The sequence below is a fragment of the Rissa tridactyla genome, chromosome 6, assembly GCF_028500815.1.
Source record: "Rissa tridactyla isolate bRisTri1 chromosome 6, bRisTri1.patW.cur.20221130, whole genome shotgun sequence".
In the NCBI taxonomy this organism is placed as follows: domain Eukaryota; kingdom Metazoa; phylum Chordata; class Aves; order Charadriiformes; family Laridae; genus Rissa; species Rissa tridactyla.
The window spans coordinates 32192745-32216045 of NC_071471.1; the positions used below are offsets into that span (position 1 = coordinate 32192745).

The window sequence follows — 23301 nt, forward strand, 5'->3', positions numbered from 1 at the left end:
TTTCGGGAGCAGGGTTGTGAAGACACTCAAGAGGGTCACAGCGTAACCCTGAAGAATGAACTCTGTTCTCAAGGGTGCGGGAGCTCTTTGAGTGGAGCAATATCAATAGACTTGGTTTCCCACCAGCACGTTACGCAGTGAGATGTTCCCTTCCTGCGCAGGCTACCAGGCGGCTCAGGAAGTGTGATGAAGTGAACTGAGTATTGGTGAAGCAAAGCTCACCCCAGATTCATGGGATTTCAGTTAAGATGATAGAACTAAATTTATGTGCAGATTAAAATCCAGGCTCAGATTCTAGCATTAGTAGGATCGAGAAACAGGCCTAATAATTTTGATCTATATGTTTGCAAATTGTACACTGATTAATTTGATCATCTGGATAGTTACTTAGTTCATTCATGGACATTGAATACTTTCTTCTCTGTAGTATATTCCTAAATTTAAAAAATGGAATAGTAATCCCATGTTACTTCGGTGTGTCACTAGGTGTGCCTTCCCCTTTTTTTCTTTTTTTTCTTTTATTTGCCTCCTTCCCCTCTTCGGCTGTAAGAATCTTAACAAGCAAACCAAGCATTTTTTCAGTTTAGTTTGTTTGCTTTTCTTGGAAATGGTTGTGTAAACCTTATATTGAGGCTTCAGAGCAAATTCAATTTTTAAGCTTTTAATTCCAGAAATACAGCTCCAACTATGTTCAGATAGGATGGAACGTAATTAAACCAAAGACTAATTTAATGTAAAATATCTTACAATGTTTTTGTTTCTCAATCAAAAAAGTGATTTATGTGGTCGGTCATTGATTCAAAATGCCTGTTTCTGATAGAACTTTGTCTTTACCTCTAACTTATGAGAATAACCTCTGTGAGTAGATAGAACTGTCATGTGCACATCATAGATCGGATTCACTTCTCATTACTTGCCAGCGCTTCCTCTATTTGGGTGCTGCAGCTGTCTTCTCTTCCATGTGCTTTTTTGTTTTAATATAATACTGTTATGCATATTTTTCCATGGTACACATCACAGTGTAGCCTCAAGAGCCTTTTCTGTTAATCCTCTGGAAATACTTACTTCCACGAGGAGGTCAGACAGAGTAATCTAGTATAGTTTTCTTCTTGCAAGTACGATTGTACATAAATGGGTATTTCAACTTCCAGGAAAAGCTTAACATGGTACTTGAAATAGGAAGAACCTGGTTATGTACAGCTGCAATGGGATTTTATTGTGGTTTGCAAAACGTTAGAGACGAGATGGCAGAAACTTTCCCTTTCCTGCAGGTATATGGCCTGTCTCTTCCACTGTGTTGCCACAGGTGGAGGTTGGCCAAGAGGCGTAAAATATCACTTTGCTCCAAAAAGCTTTCAAGGGAGGCATTCCTCAGTGTTGGGAAACACTCTGAAGAAGTGATCCGATGTTCTCTCTTTTATCCCGGTCCACAGCTGTGACTTCACCTCTTTGGTGTCAATTAATATATATGTAAAATTCTCTATTTGTTACAATCTGTGCTATGTAATCCTCTGAAGTAACTGACATTTTATTTCAGACGATTTGTCAGAAAACTCCTAAGGATTCACCAAAATATGAGAACTGCAAGCAAGCTCTAAAAGAAGTGAGCAAGGTACGTTCTTAAAAGTTTAATATGGATGCAGAATTTTTCCTGCTTTGACTGTTTTCCTTTCTAAATTGCACTGCCTGCTTTTGTCATTTCAAAATTCCATTGGGAGAAGTGGCTGCTTTTGTTTTTTCTTAGTTACTTGAAAATTAATTTTCAGGTTCATTACTCATTTTGTTCAGAAAGCCATGGGGTGGACCAGACACTTTTAAAAGGGAAAAAAAAAAGGGGGGGGCAAAAAAAAAAAGCCAAAACACTGTCCTGACAGCAGAGACAAAGTCTGATTCTTCTAAGCAAACTTAAGCATCGTTTCTGCTTTTAAGTGAAGCAGATCGCCTCCTGTCAGTCGTTCAAAAATGTTCTCTTCTCCTGTAGTCATGCTTTTTTGCCAAGAATGAATGGTGGAAGAAGAGCACAGTCCATTTCCATGCATGGATTGTGAATTTCAACAGCGCTTACTTGCATAATAAATTCCAGTTCCTTCCATTTGAACCTGAGCAATCAGATGGTTTTTTTTATTTTTTTTATTGGCGGGAAAAGCCAGTCCATCTGTTCAATATAATTATATTCTGGAAATAGACAACTCTTTAAAACAAAACATTGTGTTATGAAAAGAAAAAATCTGTGGATCTAAAGACTAGCTGTCTTTTGCCTCTAAGATCTCAGAATTTCAGAAACTGTAATGCGTCATGGACTGTTGTGAAATGTGAAGAACTGGGCGTTCTTTATTAAAAAAAAAAATCAGTCTTTTTCTGCATGTTGGGGCTAGACATTACCTTGAGCCTTGAACATGCTTGTCTAAGGGAAAAAATTATGTTTTCCATGTATAAATAATGCAAACAGGAAGAGTACTGAAAAATAAAAACTCTAGGCCACTAGGGATTGTTTTTATGCCTAAATTATTGTCTGCTTATTGCTTAGGAAAGTATCCTAAACTCAGTAGCACTGTACTCCTGCCAACAAAATTGGGTTTTTCTGTAGGAACAGAGTATGGTGTGTGAAGTGCTCGATTAGAAAAGCAGAAAAGGCCCACTGACATCTGGGAAGTCCCTGCCTGTTGTGGCGGGGTTAAGGGGATGCATTTTCATGCCTTTCTGTCTTTGTCCCCCGGTTTTTATGTGCTCCCCACCCCCACGTGCAGGCTTCAGTAACGCTGTAGCATGCTTTAAAACTGTGTTCTGGAGGTCAGCTGCAATGAAACTTTTCTAGGGTACTGTTTGCATTAGTTTAACAAGATGGTACCCTAATGTTTGTGCTGGGGCTTTCTTCTATGAGTGAGCTGGGGTGTGTGGTACACGCGGCAGCGTGTGGCGCCGATCTGTCAGTCTGGGAGGTTGTTTCTGTTGGAGCTGATCATTAACTTGGATCAGAGAGCTATACCCCTTCACTGCCAGAACTTCTGGATGAACCTTTGTACCATCTGGACTCCCCTAAGAATAAATAATTGTCACGGTGTAGTGGGTAATCCAGGTCGAGGGAGATCTCGGGAGGTCATCCAGTCCAGCCTCCCGGAGGAGAGCGGAATTGGCTGCCAGGTCAGACCTGCTCGCTCAGGGCCGCACACACTCTGGTCTTGAAAGCATGATGTCTGTGACCCGGCGTGAAAATGTCAGTGCCTTTGCAAATTTTCTGCTTCCTCTGAAGTGCGTTTTATAGAGGAACAATGTTTGCATTGTAAGTCCTGAGTATATTAAACCTGTTAAATAAATGTCTTGTTTCTAGTTGGTGCGCTTATGCAACGAGGGTGCTCGGAAAATGGAAAGGACAGAAATGATGTACACAATTAACTCCCAACTGGAATTTAAAATCAAGGTATGATAGTGGTATTTCTGACCATAAATCATTTACCATACGAATAGTTTTGACTACGTGTTAAGTTTTATAGGTTCATTGCCAGCATAAACAAAGTAAATTAGCGTAGGCTGTAATACTGACATGACTTCAGTGAAGGAAGACAAGTTCATATTCTGGGATAGCTGAAGCCCTGGAAACTGAGTCACTGAGGACTGTTGCATCTCACCAAGCAGGTTAAGCTTCAGGTTGAGGCTTTTCAGGGGAAGAGAGTTGTGGGATATATATATATTTTTAAAAGAATAAATTGTCATTAATTACTGAAGAATGAGGTATATCGGATTCTGCATTTACCTTTGTGGATGAACACCGTCCTTGTTGGCGGGACAGTACCTGGTAATATCAGTCATGGTAGAGTTTTATGCTGTTTTACGTAGTTCATAACAATGTGTGTGATGATCTTGTCACAGTTCACACAGAGAATCACACGTTGCTCTGCCTCTGTGTCCATCCTTCTCGTCATTCATTTCCTCGAGGCTTGTCAGAGCTTGAATTGCTTTTTTTGGTCTCTTTCCTCCTCACATAAAACAAAAGCAGAAGAATGCACAATCATTTCCAATTTGCAGGAGAATCATTGCGGTTCTCCACTGGCGACGGAGGCCGTGTCACTGGAGTGCACCTGGCTGATTGATGAATCTGTTGAAGTCTCTTGCAGAATGGGAATTTTTTGGATGGATGAAAGAAATGTTTTGGGGGGAGGTATCGCATTGCCAAGCAGTTCTGTTTCTCACTTCAGCACTCTGTCTGGCAGCGTGCGAACAAGTTCTGATAAATTTCATCCCACGTGAGCTGACTCTTCTGTGAGCTGCACATCTGAAGTTTTGCTTAGATTTCTAACTGCGGTTGAGGAACAAATCAGGTGTTTCTTTAGAGTGAATCGGTATTTGCAATTGATAGAGTAAACAGTGGAACTTTAATGGCATCTTCATATCACACAGTAATTCTTGCAAAGAAATGATCTATTATGTCAGGATAAAAAAAACTTTTGTCAAGTATTTTTATTTTAAGAGTTATTTTATAGCAAATTTTTTTTTTTAATGTATATTGAATTAAGTATTCTTTGCTGTAAAGACAAAGTAAGTTGCTGTGAAGATCTTGCTGTTAGGAGAGGGGCCAGCTGCTGCTGCTTGATGATGAGATGTTCTCATGTACGCGATAGGGAAAGCGCACCTAAGTATGTACTTCTAGGCCAGGGAAGGATCCTAATAGTATTTGACTGTCTGGATTTGCAGTAGTGTGAAGTAAAAAAAACAAACACAGGTCTATTTCCAGTCACCTTAGGACACGTTTTTTGGAATTACAGTCTATTTTTACCAGATTCTGATAGTCTGCTGGGAAAACTGTCAGTTTGAGGAGTCATCCTCTTTGTGGGGGGTGACCGAGTGCAGGCTGTGGTTGGTGAGCGCTGCCCGCACAGGCGCGTGAAATGCCTGGGCCCAGCCGGCTTCTCCCACAGCAGCTGCCTCGGCTCGCAGGTCCCACCCGCAGGCAGGAGTTCCCCAGCTTTGCCCACGACAGCCCTTCTGGCAGCATGGGATGGGCAACCAAAATCATGAGCCACCTGCCTGGAATAGCAAAGTGGGCAACAGCGGGCTTCAGGGTAGGGGAATTGCTGAAGTTAAACTACACCTTTATTAGTACAGTTCACTTCAATATTCCCAAGTTTTTGTTTTGCTAGTAACCGTGGTATTAACCTTCAAATAATTTTAAAAGAGTCTTGGGATATTGAAGTATTCCGAATTTTTTCTTTCTAGTCCTGAAAATACAATTTAGGCTGTTATTAAAAAAAAAAAACAAAACACAACCAACAAACCTCTCTACAGTCAGCCTTTTCGGTAGGAAAAAATAGCAGACATAGTCATAGTCAGTAGGGATTTTACTGTACTTTCAAGATAATTCTTCAAGTACGCTTACTTTTTTCTATTCGATGTTTGTTAAAATATCATTTCTATAAATAATGTCTCATACCATTACATAATGAGTATTCTTTTGCGAGATTGTTTTTATTACCATACAGGTAGTAATTAGAGGTTCGTGTTTTTAAAGATGTGGTTCTTTAATGGATCATCATCAGTCTTTGAGGAAATGCGGTCTCCAGAAAGATAGTTCTGAACTTGTCTGAAGTATTTTCATTTTCAAACTTTGACTAAAAACCGAGAATGTTTACTTACAACAAGAACAATAAACAAAACATCTCTTAACAAGTGACATCACTACATATGCTAACAATGATGGCTAACAGGCTCAAGTCTTTGATAGTCTAAGATAGTGTTTTGGATAGTCTGAAGTCCTTGGGCGATCTGCTTTGTGGTTTCAGTAACAGTTTTCAAATCTACAGAAGTACCTAACGGTGTTTAAGTGCTTAAATGGTTTATAGTCTCTTACTTTCCCCCTGGGAAGAGGATGCCGTTGACCCCGGTTTTGCGGATGCGAGAGCCTTGTACAACTCTTCCCTCTGCATGCTGTAACTAGCAGCGAGTAACAGCAACTTTCTGTATTTTTTTAATGCAAGTTTTTTTCCTTTGTGCATCTTAAATATAACCACTTAGTGGTTTAGACCTTATCTGTGGTTTGAGAGCTTGCCAGCTGGTGTATAAGAGGCTTCTTTGGCCAAGTTTCAGTACATTTTAAGTTCTGGCGGCTTGTTTTATATAGAAAGGAGATGGTATACGTGATGTACTCTTTTGGCAATTAAGGAAAAATTAATAGGAAAGTAAAAAGCCGCCACTGGAATATAGTCAATTAGGAAAATGTTATGAACTCTGAGATTAGATGAATTTTTAGTTCATCCTCAAATAGAAATTGTCGGAGTACTTTTTGTCTGTAAAACAACCATTGTGGTGCTATAATTCTGTTTTATAACCATTATAAATTAGGTAAACTATTTCTGTTCTTGCTCACCCTCAGAGTGTTTGGGGATTTTTATTATTTTGTTAGATGTAACTGTAGAACATTTCATGGGAATACAAGAGAGGCTGCTCAGATATTATGTCACTTTTGTACACAGCTAATCTGTAGAATTTAATTTTTAACTGAGATACAGAAGTTTTTATTCTTACATTTTTCATCTCTAGCACCAGAAAGGTTGTGGGTTTGGGGATTTTTGGTTTTTTGAGGTTCTTTTTTGCAAACGGACTTTTCTGTTCATGAAACAAACTTGTTTGTGACTTCTGTGTTCAAGGAGCATCTGGCCCAAAGTCTTTCAAGTTTGTAGTCACAAAAAGCGCACTGGTGTCACTGTTGGGTATGGTCCGATGTTTCACATTCCTGGATTGTCTCACGGAACTGTTACTGCATTTCAGGAAACAGAAAGAAAAGCCGTTTGTTTAAAAAATTGATTTTCATGTCACATGAAGGTACTGAACGAGTAGAGTTTTGATTGAAAGTAAGCCTAATTTTTTAAAGCTGAATGTTAATATTAAAGAACTCTGATTTCAGTGATGGAGCTCCTCTGGGATTGTTGTGTCCGAGCACTGAGCTAAACTGGCCTTTCACAACCTGTGAGGTTTAATGACGTGTCTTTAATAAAATGACCATCCATAAGAAAACCGGTAGCATGTCCTAGGAGAAAGTAGTAAAGTTGGATCAACAGAAGTCTAAGTTAGCCACTGCTCTGAGTGACACTGGTGACACTTCACTGTCTGTGAGCTACAATAGCAAATTACAGAGCAATCGTGGACAACTATGAGAGTCACCTTTTCTGACAAAATGGAAGACAGCGAAAAAACAAGCTGAAGTTCCTCCTGAGGAAGGGCAGTTATTTGTTAATATGGCCTTTCATGAGTGGATGCCTAAAGAAACGTCCTCTGAAAATTGTCAGGTGTGTCCTTCAAACCACTGGTGAATTTATGATGTCGTGAGCAAAGTGTATTGTTTGGGCATTAACATGGACAGCTAATTCAAACCTACATATCGCATGCTGCTTTGCACATTCTTTTGCAGAGTTGTGTTGGAACTTCAGTTTACTTGCAGAGCAGAAAATGGATTTTACCACATGTGATGGCTAAGCCCTCTGCCATTCCTCACTTACCTTACTTCTTAATGTAGAAAAATTCTGCGTGCTCTGAATATCTCAGTAATAATGATAATAATGCTCAGTACTGTATTAGGACCAATCTGATCTTGTATGCTGTCTCCATATCTGTTTATGTCTGTTTTAATATACTCAAAGAATACTTCAAAGTGTATTTATCTGTTAAAGGATTTTACTTTTTTTAATTTTATTTATTCTGTGTGTGGTACAGAACACACCATCAGAAAGAAGGCACAGCATCATTTTAACCGGCCTTAGGGATGTGATGAAACGCAGTGTGCAGTAACCGTCATGTTTGAGATGAGAAGCTAAGCTCTTCTTTCCGATTGTTTAGGTAGAAAAGCTGTAAGGTACCTAGAGGAAAATCTAGTGTTCGTACCTGCTTAAAGAATGATTGCTTACTCTACAAAAACTTACGTATCCCTGGGAGACAGTCTTTTTACTTTTAATCTCCTTAGGCGATCTCGCATAGTCTGTTCCATCCCAAGTATGACTGATCAAATCTGTTCATTTTTATCTTAGATGAGCAGCTATGTCGTGCATGAGTGATTTTCAAGTATTTGCAGACTATGACTTGTACGTTGTATGGATGAAGATACCTTAAACCTTGATAACCTCTGTTTTGTGCTTGTACTTGTGATCTCGGAGCTTTGAGTTCACTCAAGCATTTGTTGTTTTTTTTTTTTCCCCAAATACATAGCAGTCTTCTACCTGAGTTTTAAAAATTCTACTTTTAAAGGATTAAAATGTTATTTTCTTGCTTTGTAGCCATTTCCATTGGTTTCGTCTTCACGATGGTTGGTGAAAAGGGGCGAATTAATGGCATATGTAGAAGACACCGGACTTTTTTCTAAAAGAACTTCTAAACAGCAGGTTTACTTCTTCCTCTTTAATGATGTCCTCATTATCACCAAGAAGAAGAGGTAAGAGTTTCACCGATGTAAAATTGCCTTTGTGTTCAACTCCTTGAATCACGGAGAGAACAGCCGAGTTATTGTTGTCTTCTAAGATTATTGTGACAGTTGTGTGTGTCTCCCTCTACGGGGAAATTAAAACTAAAGCTTTCTGGCTTTGGAACGGTAAACTTGATTGCATCCACAGTGTTTTTACATATTTTCTAGCCACATTTTTGTTTTAAAGAACGAAGGAGTCTCAAAAAGAAGTAAGTGGACCCGGTGATTTGCAGCATAAAATAGGAGGAAATATGGACTAAACATGTTCTACGTCCAGTAAACATTTGTAAAGCCACTTATATGTTTTAATACGCTGTGTCAGAGAGAGTAAATCAATTAAGAAGTTACTTGAGTTTTCTAGTATTTCTTTATCAGACTGTGTTTGGAAATGACAAGTAACTACTTGTTAAAAAGGCTTTATTTTTGCCAAACACAATTGACATTCCAAATTGTCAAACAAATTAAAAAGTTCATCCTTGATGCCTTAGCAAAGGGAGGAGTTTTGGAAGGATAAAGAAGTAGTAATTTTCATCCCTTCTGTGCTTTCCACACTTCAGCTGTTTTTGAGAATGATGTATGGGATACAAATTCTGTCAGTCTCCATTTAAATACTTATGATTAAATTTGAGGGGAGGTTTAGATTAATTAAATTGAATGGAATTTGCATCCTCTGCTGTTGCTCTTAGATAATACTTGATAGATAAACCTTATTCCTGAGGCTAAAAACTGTTTTGAAGAACAGTTACCTTGCATCTGGGTTGGCCAGTTAAATCAAATACCAGCTATTTTTAAAAAACACCCTTCTGTGAAATTTCTAATCCATAATTTAAATGAATTTTGAGGAACGAGGTATGATATAAAATCTGGGAAGAAAACACTAATATTTAAGTAAAGAGAAAGCTAAATGAAAACGGAATGGAAAAAATAATTAACTGAAGGGGTTTCTTATAAAGATGGGAAGAAAAGTGAATAGATTTCTTCATCTTACTGATGGGAACACGTTTCTGACATTCAATGTTTATCAAAGTTTAGGCTGAAATGTTTCTATGAAAGTCTCTTGTTAAATCACTGGCAGAACATCACAGAGCTGTACTGCACTTTTTTTAAACAGTGCGTTTCTTTTCTCATGGGACTGCTGTTAACATATTATTGTATTGGTAGCTAAGTAAATGTTTTGAGTTGGGGAAAAAAAGTGAAAAATCTATTATCTGTGTTGTTACATTGTTTATTGGTTTCCTACGTGATGGCTCGTTGTCCAGATTATAAAACAGATTTTTATAGCAACATATCTTATCCAAACTTCAGGGCTTTTGCTTTTATAACAGCTTCCAGCTGTTGGAATTGAAATGTCCTAAATGGGCCCAGAAGCCAAAATTGAAGAACGCTTCATGTTAATGATCAGATTCACATATTCACGCTAGCAAGACCCCCTAAACAAATGGGTATAATGGAAAAGGACTGATTTCTGCGAGTCTCCCAGATACTCCGAGCATGAAGCATGTACTTTAGCCAAGTGGCTAAGCTTATTAATAATATTTGAGCTTTTGGTGATCTGTTTTCCCACCCACAGTGTTCCCATGGACACCACAGCAATGGACAGAAATATTTGTTGCTAGTTGAATTTAAATGTTTTGTGTTTTTACTTGAGCAGTTGCATTTCAGAAGATTCTTAACGTTGCACAAAAAAATAACTCCTCACTACTGTGCTAAAAATACTAGTTGCTTAGTGCTGCAATCACGCTGTTTAATCTTTACCCAGAAGTTAATCTTCAGCTATCCCAGCTGAGCAGTTTGCCATATATGCAGAACCTCGCGCAGGCAGCCGGCAGCGGCTCAGTCCTGACTGCTTAAAGGCCAGGCTTGATGGTACCCGTCGAAGTCCTGCTGGTAACTGTTAAATAATTCCAGGCCAACCCAATACGGCATATGGCACTGCTCGCATCCTTGCTTCAGGGACACTTTCCAAATGTCAGAATCATCGTTAGAAGAACTGCATTTCTAATACTTGAGTGAGCAAGCGTTCCAGAAACCTTTTCATAATGAGAACTCTTACATTTTAGCTACAAAAAAGATTAAGGGAGGTCTTGTGTTGGTGTGTACTCAGAATGCTTCACAGTTTTTTCTGTTTTAATTTTAATGATACTTTATTCATCATAATCTTGTTTTAATTTTAACGATACTTCATTCATTATAATCTTCCTCAGCTACAGTTTCACCTCCTGATTAAAACTGCCGGGTCTAACTGCCTTGTCTCATCCATGAAGTAGGTTAAATGGAAAGTACGTTAAATGGAGATTAGCTACCAGAATCTCTTCCTTTCTAATGGACACTGTGTGGCTGTATCTCATGCTACTATGAAACATTTCAGAGGCTCACGCTTTCCATGTCAGCTACTGGATGGTCCATTTCTGTGTGTGTTACAGACACCTTGGTAATCATTTGGGCTGTCTTGTGTGCTGTAAAGAAAGCAGCAGGGTAGTCAGTTGCTTCATCACACTTGCCTTTCAAAGAAGTAAGGCAAATGGCTACTGAATAATACTTAAGACTGGACATTGGGATTAGCCCAAAGAGGGACACATGAACTTGTGATGCATTTCATTCTACACAAGATCTTGGAGTGTAAAAATCTGCATTTCTGCACTGCTCAGCTTTTAGTTTATTGGGAAATTTTCCAGTTCAGTAGTCCTTTCTTGTAGCCCCTTATGCTGTGTAGACAGAATCCGATTTATTATTTTTTTTTTTTAAAGTGTCATTTGTGTCTTGCTTGGGAGATTTGCTTTCTCTTGGGCTACTGAAGAAACTATTCCAGGTTCCACAAAGTATGATGAAATTGGTGCTTTATTAAAATATAGCATACTTAGTTTAAGCACACTACTACTTTTATGTTTGTATGTATTTCCTGCATACTAAGTCTTCAGTTTTCTCCCTCTTCTAAACCCCAAGTATCATCCATACCTCTCCCGCACAGCCGGTGAGCTCAACTGCTGGGTTTAGATACTTATTTGTCTGTTGCCAGGTGCGGTAGAGTTTCCGTAGTGGACACCTTATAACTGCCCGAGGAGAGGACTGGACTACAGAGGCAACTTCTCCCATACTTTGTGCAGGCTTGGAAGCGTACGCTGTAAAAAACAAACAAACAAACAAAAAACCAGCCCAAAAAAACAAACAACAAAAACCACCCCCCACGCACCTCCCCAAACAAAAAAACCCGTAACAGAAACAAAGCTAAAACCTGCTAAAACCAGGATACAGCTAGTTCTGAACTCTACCAAAAGTCAAACACCTCCTTTTATTCCACATGCCCTCCTGGGACCACAAGGATCTGGTTACATATTTTAGTTACTAATGGCTCTGGGTTCTGCAGAATTCAGGAGAACTCCAGAATTAATAAATGTATATGCAAGTAAGTAGCTGCCTTATCCAGCTATTCAGAAAACCTGCCAGTTACATCCTGAGTGCTTCTGGAAGACTTCAGGTGAACTCCAGAGAGGCTTATATTTTTGAATGAGTGTACATTTATTGACTATTCTGTTTTCCATAATCCCCTAAGGATACTGCTAGAATGCTGTCTGTCTTGATGGCTGTGTAGCGTGTCAGCTCCTGAAATACCTTGACAGTGGAATGCAGCTGGACTTCATACACTGGACATCACCCAAAGGTTCATTGCTACTTGGGAATGTTACCTGTGCACAGCTGCTTGCAAGCCCGTGGTTTTTCTCAAGGTGCCGGGGTGATTTTGTAACTAAAGGCAAGCAAAAATGCAAAGTTAACTTGTATGGATCACCAAGGGTTTCAGAGTAGCACAGCTGGAAGAGAGGAAAGCAGATGGGGAGACAGCCTGTGTGCTTCCTGTTAAGGTTTAGGTGGCCTAGAACAGAAGATATTATATCAATAGATACTTGTTCTTCATAAAAGTGCCTCTAAAATACTGCATATCCCTATGAAGGGATATAAAATAGTCCTGTTGCTTCATGTTCTGAATCTAAATAAAAGTTTAGCAAAAAAGTTAAGTTTTAAACTGAAAATGAACATTGGCATGTTTGTATTACCTGATTACAGTAATTTTAAAGAATGCGTTAAATGTCATTCCTGTTACTTCGCTGCCTGGCTGAGCACATTAACTTTCCCTTTATGTACATCTGCACTGCAGCACTGTCAGCTTCATCAGCAAATTTCGTTATCCGTCTGGAAGGAGGATAGTTTGTGGAGGTAAAAAGATGAGGACTGCCTCGTAGTTTCAAATCAGACTGTTTTGTTGCATGGAGGTAAGAAATAGGAAGGTTTTGTAGAGGTTCACCTCTGTTGATTAATTAGTAAGGAATGCATTTATTATTCATTACGCAAATGTATAGAAGACTACATTTCTTCTTCAGATGCAAGATTCCCAAATAACTACAGCAGCATCCCTAGCTGTTTTGGCTAGTTCTGCCATTGGCTAAGCAGGATTGTCCAGACTAAAATACTGAACTGACTTCTTAAAAAAAAAAAAAAAAAAAAAAAAAAAAAACAAAGCCAAAAAAACAACCAACAAATGAAAAACAACAAAACAACCCTCACCCCCCAAAAAACCCCACACCAACCAACCAACCAACCAACCAAACCACCCTTTCCCTTTTTTAGAGTATGTATTTTAAGAAAAAAAGAGGAAGGGAGAGACTGATAGCTATTAGATGTGTTTTTTTCTTCTTCATTTGGAACCCTCAGCTACTACAGATGGTCCTTGAAGCAATTGTCCTCAAGTGATAAGTAGCATCTTTTTGGGGATAAATGAATTCATTTGAAGCTAGAGCTGGATTTAGGGGAATGTGAAACTTAAATCCACAGTCTCTACTCTCTCCCCTTCCGTAGCCTACAGTAGGAGAATCACAGTAATTTTAAATTTGTTACGTTTCAGGGAAGAGCTGTGTGTACACCTTTCCCAAAAGATAAGGACATACAGAATACATTTGAATTAAGATTCCTTTTAGCATCCCTGGGTTATATGTGCAGAAATTAAAACTTGCACATGCTTTCCACATGCTGAAATATTGAAGATTCTCCCAGCTTCTCAGTCTGCTTATGTTAAATTCCTTTAATTAGACCAAAACGTATTTGTAATCTACTGTATTCGTTGTACTTGGGGACCCAAGAAGTCATGTGTAATACCATAATCAACCTGTCTTCATTTTTACAGAGCTCTAAAAGAGTTTGCTGTGTCAGTCTCATTTCCTATGTGACTTAATTTTTAATTTTTTTACTCTAAGGAACATGGAAGCAACAGTCTGATCAAAAGCGAGGCTAATCAAAACTGTGTGGAGAGTTTTTAAAGCCATCTTAAGTTCTTGCAACAGTGCTCTTGGATGTTTTCGCATGTTTTTGTGCCATTGTCAATGGTGCCTGAATGGGGAGCTGTGATTCCAGCCCTCAGAGTGGGAAACACCAGCAGATTGTGGGGAACTGCTGGTACCATTTTGAGACTTGAAGAAAAAGAAATGGGGAAGGAAAGTGTTCATCTTATGAGCTTCATTGATTTCAGTCCTTCTATAGGATAAATCTAACTCAGCTTGTCTGTTGTTGCTTCTGCTTCCTTTGTAAAGCCCCCAACCTCCTCAGAACAGAGAACAAAAAAATACTTGAGAGGATTAAACATGATACTAACGGAACTATGTTGATTGTTTGAGAATGTACAAAGCTGTACTGAGGAAAAAAACCAAACAACTTAAGTATTTAATTCACAGAACAAAAGTAAGAACATACCCCACATAGTTTAAATAAGTTTTGTTTTACACTAGATGGAGTGGCAGAAACTTAATCCACAAAAATCCACAAATACAATATGATCTGTAAACTTCTTGTCACTTGAAGAATAGAGAGATTCTTCTAATGCTGTATGAGTCACAGAAATAGGCGATAACTTATGTTTTGAGTTATAATGTTGCTCATTTGCAAGTCTTTTTCTGAAGGACTGAAAATAAGAATTACAAAGACCATTATATTAACTAATGAGGTATTTGCAGGTATTTTTCTAAGAGTTCATGAAGTGGGTAGAATATATCCCAACAGACATTAAGTTATCATCTGCCCATTTTCTTAACAACAGCTGAGCAACCATAAAGGAAGAACACGCTTCATTTGCACCTGCCAGAAAGGAGTATGTCACCATCTGCATTTCAGACAGCTTCAGTTCCAGGTGTTTGGGATTTAATTTGTATCAGTTCAGTGCTTGGGTTTCCGTGTATCTCTGGCAGCAAACTCAAGCTTCTCCAGTATTTTTTTCAATTTAAATTATTTTAATGAACCATAGTAGTATGAGGCTCTAGCATAGCTTTTCATCACTTGAGACTGAGGTCTAAACAGATTGTACTTTAAGGCCAACTATATAGCCGCACCTTAAAATCTGATGTATTTGATTTACTGCAAATTTTGGCAAACACAGCCATGTATGAGCTAGGAGGGAGAACTGGCTTTATGCCTGTGTGTGCAGGTGTTTTTTTTTCTCTCTTGTTGCACCAGTGTAGGACAGTAAATCTGAAAAAAAGTGTACAAGCTTACATGAAATTATGAGGTAATTTAGTTTATCAGTGTCCTGGGTTGATGATATTTCCTGGTAAACTTGCAAATGCACGTTAGACAATTCTAAGAAATACATTCACAAGCTTCAGTCGAAACAAAAAGGCCTTTTAATTTGGCTTCTCTTTTGTGATCAATTGCTATTTCTTAAGTAAATTATGTAGATTCTTTTAACTGATCTTTAGCTATGTTTCAAAACTTTAAAAATTGGGAAATGCAGTTATTTTCCACGGGAAAAGTATATTCCCAGTATTGCCTTGATACGAGTAAGTAGTAAAAACAATAGATACAGTAACTGGTTGAACTCATGTAAGAGTACTGAGGAATGCTGCTTAAGATGTCTGGATATTCTGAAGTCGAAGTGCATGTCATGAATACGTTGTAGTGGATTGAAGAATAGGGGGGTTGAAGTTACTGTTCCTGCTACCGTCTGTCGCTGTTGTATGTGGGAGGGGGTGCCTTGTCCAGACGTGCTTCTTCCTCTCTCTGCCCTGCCTTCACCTCTCCAGAAGATCTCAAGTAGCTAAAGTGATTCTGACATTTAGAAATAAAAGTCTGTTGTTCAGGGAAGAGTACGTATTTCATTTAAGTCTTTCTGTTGTTAAAATCAGTAATGCTTCTGATTTGTGATGTCTAATAGTTCCACCTATCTGGGAAAACTACCAGAATGTCATTTTGGCATAATTCAACAACTTTGACATAAGAAGTAGTTCTGAGGTCTTCTGTTTTCTGTGTCAAACACGGTGGTGTTTGAGTGAAGATAAGTTTTGCCCACCTCTTCACCTACATTTCAATCATAAGGAGAGCAAAGCTTCTGACTTCCTTCATGTCTTAGAATTCTTTCTAGTCGCTTTTGGGAAGTTATTAAGCACACATAGCAATCTTTATTCGTATCACTTAGAGTTGGTATATTTATGTACAAAGTACTCTCTAAAAGGTAAATTGCGCAGTGCATTTTGCAAGACCAATAGCGTGTGACAAGCCTTTGCCTGTTTTTAGAATTCACAATTGACTAAGGTTATGTTTCAGAATACTGTAAAATAGTTTTTAGATTAGTCCACCTACATGCAGATGTACAAGGAGTACAGATGGTTATCCTGTATTTAAAATGAAGATGAATAGTGTTTATCTGGAAGCAGTTGCATACCCATAGTTTTACAGGCACAGGAAAAGGGAAACTTTACCTTTTTTTTCCTATAAGATTCTAAAATTGAAGTCTGTCGTTCGTCCAAAGCTACAGAAGAAAAAGAAGCACAACTCTATGCAATTGCTGTGCTTGTTTTCAAATTGAGTAAGTTGAGCTTCCACCATCTCAACACCGCCAAAGTCCTAAACTGTGCCACTAAATGAAATTCCACAGGGTTTAAAAACTGATCTACTTTCTATCTTGGAAAACTGGTAGTTTCAAAAACAAATAAACAGAAAAGATGAAGATCTGAGGTGTCAGAAGAATCATGCCATACTGTGTAGTTAAAAGGGGATTCTGTGACTGAGTTTGCTTCCAGACATACTTAATGGCAAACTAAACATTAAAATTCTGAGGTTTTTTCTTCCCTCCTTTTTTCTGCAGTGAAGAGAGTTACAATGTCACAGACTATTCGTTAAGAGGCCAGCTGGTGGTACAACAATGTGACAGCGAGGACCTGACTTCTTCTCCTGTAAAGAATGCTTCAACAATGCTCTACTCGCGGCAGAGTTCTGCAGTTTACCTCTTCCGACTGGCTGTCCTCAGTAACCACGCAGGAGAGAAGGTGGAGATGCTCCTGGGAGCAGAGACTCAGTAAGTCAATAGTTACTGTTTCTGTTATTTTTCGCTGACTCGGGAAGGCAAACAAGGACTGCAGGACGGAGATTTAAGCAGTTTGGATTTCTTGGGGTTTGAGGGTTGTGGAAGGAATTTCCATAAATTTATTTTCAACCTAAGTGATATCACGATAAAAAAAAAAAAAGAAATCAAAGTTCTGCCACATAGTGCAAGTGTTAAGTAAACTACGCAATCTAATGACTGACTACATATTGTGATATTCTTACTGTTTAATTTGAACTACAAATGTGACTTAAGTATCTGAGTCAACACTAGGTTTTGTTGTAGCTGAGTATGATGTGTTTACATATTTCTCTAACGCACCTTTTGAGAACTGGAAGTCAAGACACAGGTTTTCTGCCTAGCTTACCTGTTAACATAACACTTTTATCCGATATATTAATCATTATGTCCAGTGGGTAAGTGCCTAAAGTAACAGTGCCTAACAGAACAGCAAATAGTAGACTGTAGTTGAAAGTGCTATACGTGTGTGCTTTCTACAGCCTGCTTCAATATAGAGCTGTCCTACAAACAGTTCAGACCATTACCAACCCCAAGGAACAGAACTCGGTGTGAACAACTGCAGGTTCTTAAATTTCTACCGAAAGGTCCATTACAAGCAATCGAGGTGGTGAGAGTTGGAGTTCCAGGCTCTGTAACCCTGTTCCCATCTCATCGCGTGGCACACCATGCTGCGGTGCAGGCTGCGTAATTGAGCATGTGAATCTAAACGTAATGCCGGTGACTATGAGGAAAACGTTGCTCTTACTGTTGCAGTTAAGGGAGGTTTTCTTGATATTTATCTTGAGAAGATGACCTTGAATAACCTGATTGCAGAGATTCATTTAAGCTTTCTCCGTCTCTGGTGCTTTTCTGCACTGGTGTGTTCCTTATTCTAATTGTCAGGTCTTTTAGCAATGTGGCATTTGTACCACGTTGTCTGTATGTAGAGCACAGTATTAGCAGGAAGAAACAGGCACAGGTGCATCCTAAGGCACCGTGGTGGTAGCAGACAGACGTTGTGAAGGTATGAACGGAGAATGCTCTTGTCCTGGAGCAGTGATTTGTGAATTATTTATTATAATGGTTGGATGGTGCAAAAGTGGAAACAGTACTGGATTAAATGGGAGGAGGAGTTTGGCATTGCCTTGGGGAAGCAGTGGAGCTGTGCTGGGATAGAGGTGGTCCTTGTTCTCCTGACGCAGTTTTGAAGAGCATTCCGCTTTAGAAACACACAACAAGAAGTGTCTTGTTCTTTTGGGCGCAAATATGCGAGAGGCCATCATTTCTCTGTGGTGCCATTAACTTCCACACAACCCTTCACAAAAGTGAAAGATTTTATCTGTTTTAGTGGAAGCTGGAGACGGGACAGAAGACTTGAAACAGAGTGCTCCAGACGTATCCTGGCCTGGAAAAATTTACAGTTTTAGGTTTGCTTTCAAAGTTTAGAATAACCCTGAAAGAAACTACAGACTGTTAATGATTTCTAGTAAAGATCTCATTATAAAGTAAGCAGATGATTCAGACTTGTTTGGAAACGCATTTTTATTGGGGAAAAAATGCAGTACATTTTTAGTTGTCTGCCTTTTAAAGAAAAGACATTTTGTTCTGCAGATTTTATTATTGATTTTCTATGTACTGTTTGTAATATAAATAGCAGTCTAGGATATTGTCATTCAGAGGAAAAAATTCTGAAAATAATTACTTTATTTGGAAATTACCTATCTTTGCAGAGTATTATCATGTATACACAGGGTACAGAAAAATGTAGCTTTCTTATCTTTGAGGAGCATGGGAAGGGGATCTACAGTTGGAAGGCCAAGCTGGAGGGTTTGGAGTGCTTATTGAATAGAAATTTGCATGTGTAAAACTTAAATTTGTTTTCACTGATGCAGAAATTTCTAGCACAGTTTTATCATGTTTTGTTACTTCATGTGCTGTGGGATTCCCAAGTACAAAAGTACTTGTGAATAAGGCATGGTACACACAGATTCTGAAGACATATATATACTTAAACTCAGAGACAGTCTGGCATTATCCTATTTTTCTTAGAGCTGTCTGAAAGGAATTGTAATTTTACTGTTAAGAATGGTTACAGGGAATGGAAAATGAGAGTATAAATAACACCTGTTCCTTTAAAAAAAAAAAAAGCAAGCACAAAGTTAAGCACATGCCAAATTGCATATAGACTTTCTTAGTTTGGTTGAAAAGCAAGTTTAGCACCACCTACTTTTAATGACTGAAATGTCTAAAGTAGCATGTGTTGTAGTTTTGGCCATTTGATGAACAGGTATCAAATGTCAGTAGGACCTGCAGTGGTTTCATCTTGGAGGAAGAATGTGTTGGGATGTAAAAATAATCACAGCTTTTCATTCTGAGTGAGTGTCGCAGATAGTTCTTATGGGAAACCTGTAGGTATTGTATATTAAAATTGCTGTATTGTGTTTATGATATCCTTTCTACATTAGATGGATTATTTTTTTATTAGTTTACTAATACATATTAGTCGCAGACACTAGCAGAGAAGTCTACCTGCATTAGGGAGGTTGTGGAGTCCCCTTCTCTGGAGATTTTCAAGACCCGCCTGGATGCAGCCCTGAGGGATGCAGCCCTGAGGGATGTGCTTTAGGCAATCCTGCTCTAGCAGGGGAGTTGGACTAGATGATCTCTAGAGGTCCCTTCCAACTCTGAAGATTCCGTGATTCCGTGATTACTTAACAGTAATTAAAATAAAGGTATATAAGACATCATGCCAGTAGGCCCCATGTATATAGGCTTTTTTTTTTTTCCCCTAATCCAACATGCTTAAAACAATTAAATATGTTTGAATAATGTATTACTAAAAGTAGTATCACACCTTCTGGCCATATTTTGAGAGGAGAAGAAAGGAGGCTTTGTTTTGTTCTCTTACCCAATAAGAGGAAAAATTTAAACACAAAATTTTGAAAAGAGGAGTAGTCTTGACCATTATCAAGAGCAGGAGTTGGGAAACTGAGTTTTGTCTTTGGTGTTTGCAGGAGTGACAGAGCTCGCTGGATTACAGCGCTTGGACAGGACAGAGACGGGCAGAAAACGGACAGGACGAGTAAGTTACAGCTAAAAAGATTTTCGAGAGCTTTGACAGGAGAATGGAAATGCGCTGCCCCTTAGTGGGGACATGAGCAAATGTAGCCTACAAATACCCTTAGAAATGCTGCCCATTTTTTTCCTGGGCTCTGTATGCAATGCGTGTGTTGTTGCCCTCTCCTCCTGTGCACAGGGGCTTCGAGGCATTCTGCTTCACACAGTAATTTCCATTTGCATTCATTAACACCAGTTTGGTCAGTTGTTTCAATCTGTTAGCAAAAGTGCAAAGCCCCTTCCCTTGTACGTTTATCTCGCTTGTTCGCATGTAATTGCTCAGGTAGGAAGCCATTTGCATAATTTGCTACCTCCTTTGGGTTTTTGGGGGGGAGTATACTCTAAGATGGAAATTTTTAAAATAAATCGTATATATTTTTTAATAAAAGATACTCTGTTATATGAATCCTCTAATTCAACCTGTCTTATTTCTTCCACAGCTTTGACTCAGGTAGAGATCATCCGAACTTACACAGCAAAGCAGTCAGATGAACTGTCTCTTCAAGTTGCTGATGTTGTTTTGGTTTATCAAAAAGTAAATGATGGTAAGTGAGAATTTTGCAGTTAGTAACCGACTGTCACCGCTGCAGGTAAATCCAGCTAGTAAAATTTGTTTCCTAATAGCACTGGCCTTACAATGAATAAAGGTTTAGCTTCCAAGAAAAACATGAGCATTTTGGTTCAGGTTTCTAAAGGACAGCCTCTGTATAGGGAACAGATGTTCAAAGTAACTCATTGCCTACCATAACTTGCCTGGACGTGCCAGTGATTCTCCTGTCTCGTGATGGGCTGATTCAGTGATGCTTGCAGCTGTCAGCACTTGAAGTACTAAATCCTGCCTTAATGATGTTATTCAATATTACATATGAAATCAAAGATCCTGTCAATTGTGCTGCATTGCTTTCTTTAGATTGCAATTATATTATATTCTTTATATTACCTCAGACGATATATTTGAATAACAGTATAACAAATGTATTACACTTGTTTCATATAATATTTATTTGTGCATACTATTTTGTTTGTAGTCTGCCTGCATAAAAAAACCACAACTGCTGCATCTATTTTAATCTGGTACTTGATTCACTACAAAGATAGATAAAGGTATAATGTATGTGATAACTGTGTCAGCCCTGTCTGCTCAAGTGCAACACAGTTCTGACGAAGTATCTTTAACATAACTTGAGAAGGTTTGTAACTCTTTGTCTATTCACCCTTGCAGGCTGGTACGAAGGGGAACGACTGCGGGACGGCGAAAGAGGTTGGTTTCCCATGGAGTGTGCTAAAGAAATCACGTGTCGTGCCACGATTGACAAGAACATGGAGCGGATGGGACGCCTGCTTGGACTTGAAACCAACGTGTAGACTGTTTTTGCTTCTTCATACTACTCTACAGGATTTGCACTAACTGCTGTTGGTGGGGGCACGGGGGCGTGCCCTACAGCTCTCGCATGGAAGAGTGGGTCACCAATGCAACAAATCTAGTAACAGAGCACTGATATTTCAGATACGCATCCCTTTTTGCTTTGTGTTTTGAGAGCTCTGAGCTGAAACCTGGCTCGACCAGTAGCAGATTTCAACTAGAAGTAGTTTCTTAGGCACTGGAGATCAGCCATGCATCTCCCTGGCTCAAATTTCAGTTTCAACTTTAGTTCCTCCATTCGTGCCTTTTTACATATTTCCATCTGTTTTTGAGCATCTTGACTCTCTTTCAGAAGCAGAGCTCTGTGTAGCAGTCTGTGTAGGAGACCAAACACCAGAAACTCGCCCAATCCATTGAGGTGGAGCTGAATAGCAGTATTGGGAGTTTCCTGCTTCTAAGAAACTGCAGGGCTACATGCGCAGTATCAGAGACTATGTTCATGGCTTGCTTCCCCGTTGTGTCAAAATCTGTGTGTAACCTGAACTAGCATAACCAACCCCATAATTCCTAAAGGACTACCTCTCCAGCACAGATCCAGGGAGGTCCTAGGCTTTGTAAGAAGTAATTAGACCTCTCCAATTGATGTTAGCAAGGCTGACAGAAGCTCCAGGGGAAGAATCCAGAGAAATGCCTCCAGTGATGGTGGTCTATAGTACGGTGTGTTACTCATTCAGGCAGCTCAGACTTTTTCTCCTTCTAGTGCTGCAGTTGTGAAAGGATTTCTGAAAGCAAGAAAGAGGTACCAAACTCTGCAAAATATATAGTGTTGATCATCTTGGTCTCAGATCCATTGGAAATACTTTGTTCTGGATTTTGGGTGTTTTTTGTCCTCTAGTCTTTCTGGTCTTCTGTACTACAGGAGAGTAGTAACAGCTGAAGAGCTTTGTTAAGGTGCCAGGTCTTCTCATCTCCATTGTATATATAAACGGTGAGACCACCACTGAGAAAAGAGCTGGAAGGAGATAGCTGAGCACTTTGATTAACCTGGTATTTTGTTATCTTCGCCTTCCCCTACTGCAGTGTGATTTGATGGCACTGGATGCTTCAGGCAAGAGGTAAGGAGGGAGGGAGAGAGAGCAATAGATAAAATAGTACTGGGAGCTTAGTTTCAGAGGAGCTCGCATTGGTGCTGCTTCAGAGAAGCTCTTCTCTGCTTCAGAGAAGCTGTCTCACAATTGCACTACACACACCACCTGCTCAGTTTTTGCATCTGCAGTTTAGATTTGGAATTTCACAGAAAAAAAACACCACTTAATGTTGCATTAATAAAATGCACTCAAAAATGAAGTAAATTTCAGTGCATCTTTTCTGTATATAGGTGTGACAATTTGTATTATAAAAATCTTCATGTTTTTAAGGACCAGCTGATAACTCAGCAGAGTAGAAAACATGTTCAATAAAAATGAGGGAACAACGTGTAGTACAAAGGTTTTCTGCTTGTTGCATTCCCTGTCTTTTTAATGGAGCTGTATGTTTTATATACTGTAATATGTTGATTGAGTTTGTGAATGAATTGGATGTTTATAAAGATGTATCTCTGTAACAATTTAAAATAAGGCAATAATTTTTGTATAAAAATACTTACCTTGACAGCCCAACAGTGGTTATACAGCCTTGTAAATTAATTTAAGTGGACTGATAAAATAGTAATGAGGAACTGTAAATTGAACAGAGACTTATTTAACATAGTAAAAATACTGCTAATATTTTAACAAATTTTATTGTACACAGGCAGATGTTTAACACAACTGAATGTATAAATCCAGACATTAATTTTATTCTTATTTTTTTTTAAGACATTGTATATATTTTTCATACCTAGTTTTTCAAAAAATGCTGTAATGTTTTTTAAAGAGTTTTTCATTTTTCCTAGTGTTGGACGCAGTTCTTTAGGAATGAAAAACACCTATGATTTTATAGGACAACAATCAATAAAATACTTTTAAATCCTTACTAAAAAAA

General features: G+C 38.7%; 1 protein-coding gene across 1 annotated transcript in view; it reads left to right on the plus strand.

Annotated features, from left to right (window-relative positions):
- ARHGEF26 (Rho guanine nucleotide exchange factor 26) overlaps positions 1–23301 on the plus strand; it is a 55926-nt gene extending 32625 nt beyond the window's left edge. The window contains exons 8-14 of the mRNA XM_054206306.1: positions 1538–1612; positions 3329–3418; positions 8259–8413; positions 16563–16772; positions 19814–19881; positions 20357–20461; positions 21139–23301. Of these exons, the coding sequence (XP_054062281.1) occupies positions 1538–1612; positions 3329–3418; positions 8259–8413; positions 16563–16772; positions 19814–19881; positions 20357–20461; positions 21139–21281 (846 nt within the window). The 3' untranslated portion in view covers positions 21282–23301. The remainder of the gene's footprint in view (positions 1–1537; positions 1613–3328; positions 3419–8258; positions 8414–16562; positions 16773–19813; positions 19882–20356; positions 20462–21138) is intronic.